This window comes from Toxotes jaculatrix, chromosome 10, assembly GCF_017976425.1.
Source record: "Toxotes jaculatrix isolate fToxJac2 chromosome 10, fToxJac2.pri, whole genome shotgun sequence".
Classification (NCBI taxonomy): Eukaryota; Metazoa; Chordata; class Actinopteri; family Toxotidae; genus Toxotes; species Toxotes jaculatrix.
Window position 1 is genome coordinate 11,638,979 of NC_054403.1, and position 2,840 is coordinate 11,641,818.

General features: G+C 43.2%; 1 protein-coding gene across 1 annotated transcript; it reads right to left on the reverse strand.

The window, feature by feature from the left end:
* Positions 1-239: 239 nt before the first annotated feature.
* Positions 240-2,195, reverse strand: LOC121188371 (gap junction beta-1 protein-like). The gene is made up of 2 exons (XM_041048097.1): positions 2,074-2,195; positions 240-1,116 (listed from the first exon to the last, which is right to left on the reverse strand). The coding sequence occupies exon 2, from the start codon at positions 1,100-1,102 to the stop codon at positions 275-277; it is 828 nt and encodes a 275-aa protein (XP_040904031.1). The 5' UTR covers positions 1,103-1,116; positions 2,074-2,195; the 3' UTR covers positions 240-274.
* Between the last annotated feature and the right edge of the window lie 645 nt (positions 2,196-2,840).

A 2,840-nucleotide genomic window follows, 5' to 3' on the forward strand; every position in this document is an offset into this window, starting at 1 on the left:
CATTGGTACTGTCCTCTAACCTTCACTACTGGCTCCTAATAGTTTAGACAAGTTGTAACAGCAACTAAGGCTTGTGTCAGTAAAACCAAAACAAAGAAAAAAAAAAAGAATCAATACGCGACTGAATGATACAATAGATAAATAAATGGTCTAAAAGTGGAGGCTGACAGTGATCAAATATACAGTATAAGTGACATTAATGCAGAGCAATATGCTCCATTGGATGTGTGTGATTACTGTTGATTAGTTTAACGGGAAAAGGAAAGGCCGAGTCTCAGAAAGCAGAACACCTCTCTCCCCTCTCAGTTGGGCTCTTTTTGGTCACAGCGAACTTAGACTTGAGAGAATGGTCTGCTATCAGCTGATTGATTTCATTTTGCCTATAAGAAGACAACCTCTGACTTATCCAAGCTACTTTGGACTCATCCTCCGAGCCTCGAAACCACCGTCTGCAGGCTCCGCCTATCAGGTACACCACCTCGGCCAGATTGAGCAGCACACACACCCCAGACACTGCCAGCATGAAGACAGTGAATATGGTCTTTTCTGTCGGCCTGGAGACAAAACAGTCAACTGTGTTGGGGCAAGGGTACGAGTCGCACTTCACTAAACGCACCATCTTAAAGTCAGGATAGATCAAGTAGAAGATGTAAAGAAAAGCCACCTCGAAGATGATTCTGAAGATGATGCTGATCATGTATGTCCACCACAGAGCTCCGGTGATCTGAAACTTCTGGTTCTTGATGTGTTCCAGCTCCTTGGGGCTGCTGCGGCCTGTCCTTTTCAGGATCTTCTTGTCGATGTGCCGTCGGTGGGCCACATGCATGGCCACCAGCAGGGCGGGGGTGGAGACCAAGATGAGCTGGAGCGCCCACAGGCGGATGTGCGAGATGGGGAAGAACTGGTCATAACACACGCTGTTGCAACCGGGTTGTTGGGTGTTGCAGGTGAAGCCGGACTTCTCATCTCCCCAAACACTCTCAGCAGCAACAACCAGGACCAGGATTCGGAAGATAAAGATGACAGAGAGCCAAATACGTCCGATGCCGGTAGAATGCCTGTTTACGCCGCTGATCACGGCATAAAAGGTCCCCCAGTTCATTTTTGACTCCAGGTCTGCAAAGAAAAAAAAAGTAAATAATCAGTTATGGTTACATGCATGTTAGAAAAGCTATGTCTCTAGCTCAAGCACAACTTTCATTTATTTATGTATAATAAAACATTGTAAGAGAATTTTATTAAAAAAAAAAAAAAAAAAAAAACAATCTCAAAATGCCCATCAGAATAAGTAAAATAATCCAATTAGTTAAAGAACATGAACCTTTTAGCCCTTCATATTTGCATAAAGTCACATTTGTAGAACTGGCTTATTAAATAACTTAGCTATAAACACTGTCGTTGTTCTAACACAACTTAGTAATTTCGTAAAGTTAGTTTTTTTAGAGGTTTACCAGGCTCAGCCGGCGGTGCAAGCGGCGTAAGCAGCGCCGGGTCCAAAGATGACCATCTTGAGGTGCGGCCTGAGCATCAAGCTGGATTTGGCAGAGTAAGGAACAACAGACAAGAATTGCCAAGTGGCCCGTTGGCCGTATAAAAGCAGGGGCGATGGCCTACCATCGTGCACCGTCAGGGGATGCAACAAGTCGAAGCCAATTGCGAAACATTTGTCGAGCCACGTGATCCGCTCACCCTGTATTAATACTGTACTCCCAAACTGACCTACAGCCCAGTCGCAGACAGACAGACTGACAGACTGCCAGCAAATTTCTCCAAGGAACCAGCAAGACATGCATCTCATTATGAGAAGTTTTTTAAGACATGTGAGAGACCCTCATTGTTTGTAAGAAAGGCAACAGACTGCCTGACAAAAACTTAGTCATCGCACTCTTTAAAAGCTGATTCATTCAAATATCACTACTCTAAAGGGAGATGATCATTTAAACACGGTCATGCCAAGTATTTGTCGAGTCAAGTCACTGGGGCACGTCAGCCATCACTCACACAAAATCTGACCTCACTGCACTCTGAATGTTAGTAGAACACAGAATGAAAACGATAGAACATGTATTTTACCTTCAGCTGTGGTGGTACACAAAAATGTGTACAAAACAGGTGGAAATGAATGAAAATATTGTGTTTTTTAGCGAGCCAAAAGGCTGGGATGAGAACACCATGCGTTTGGAAAATGCTAATCATTCCTCCGCCACTAGCCACTGCCCTGCACCGTAGCAGTCATATGCTCTTATATAAACTATTTACATACAATGGCAGCCTTTATTGGGCTGCAACAAGACTCTTTAGAATTCAGATCAAACGCCTCGATTTCCGCCTACCCCGGGCAAAAGAAGGAATCTGTGTGGACACAAAAGGCCTCAGCCTGCCACATTATTTATTGTGCTTGGCAGGGCAGGGAAGTGAAGGAAGCTTTTGACCTGAGCCACTGTCATTGAGAGCACAGAGTCACTCGCAGGTTTGCAGATTCATCCAGAAAAGTACACGAGCCGCTCAACTGTTGCAGATACTAATGGAGTGGGAAATAAAAGCCAGTCTTAACGAAAAGATCATTTATGTATGAGATGTAATTCAAAGCCTTCAAGTTTTGCTTTCAGACGTCTCATTTGCTTGTGCTGGTTTTTTTGTAACTTGTCGCAAATTTAAAATACTGTAGTACTGTAAACGAGACATGCAACATCAGAAGCTCCAAATTCAGTGTATTGTAAATATGCACAATATGAACTTGGTAAATTCAAACCAACCACTGTTTTGGAATTCTTACTGTTTTTACTAATAATCTCACCCTAAACTACATTTGACCAATAAGTACTTTTGCTTCAGATTTG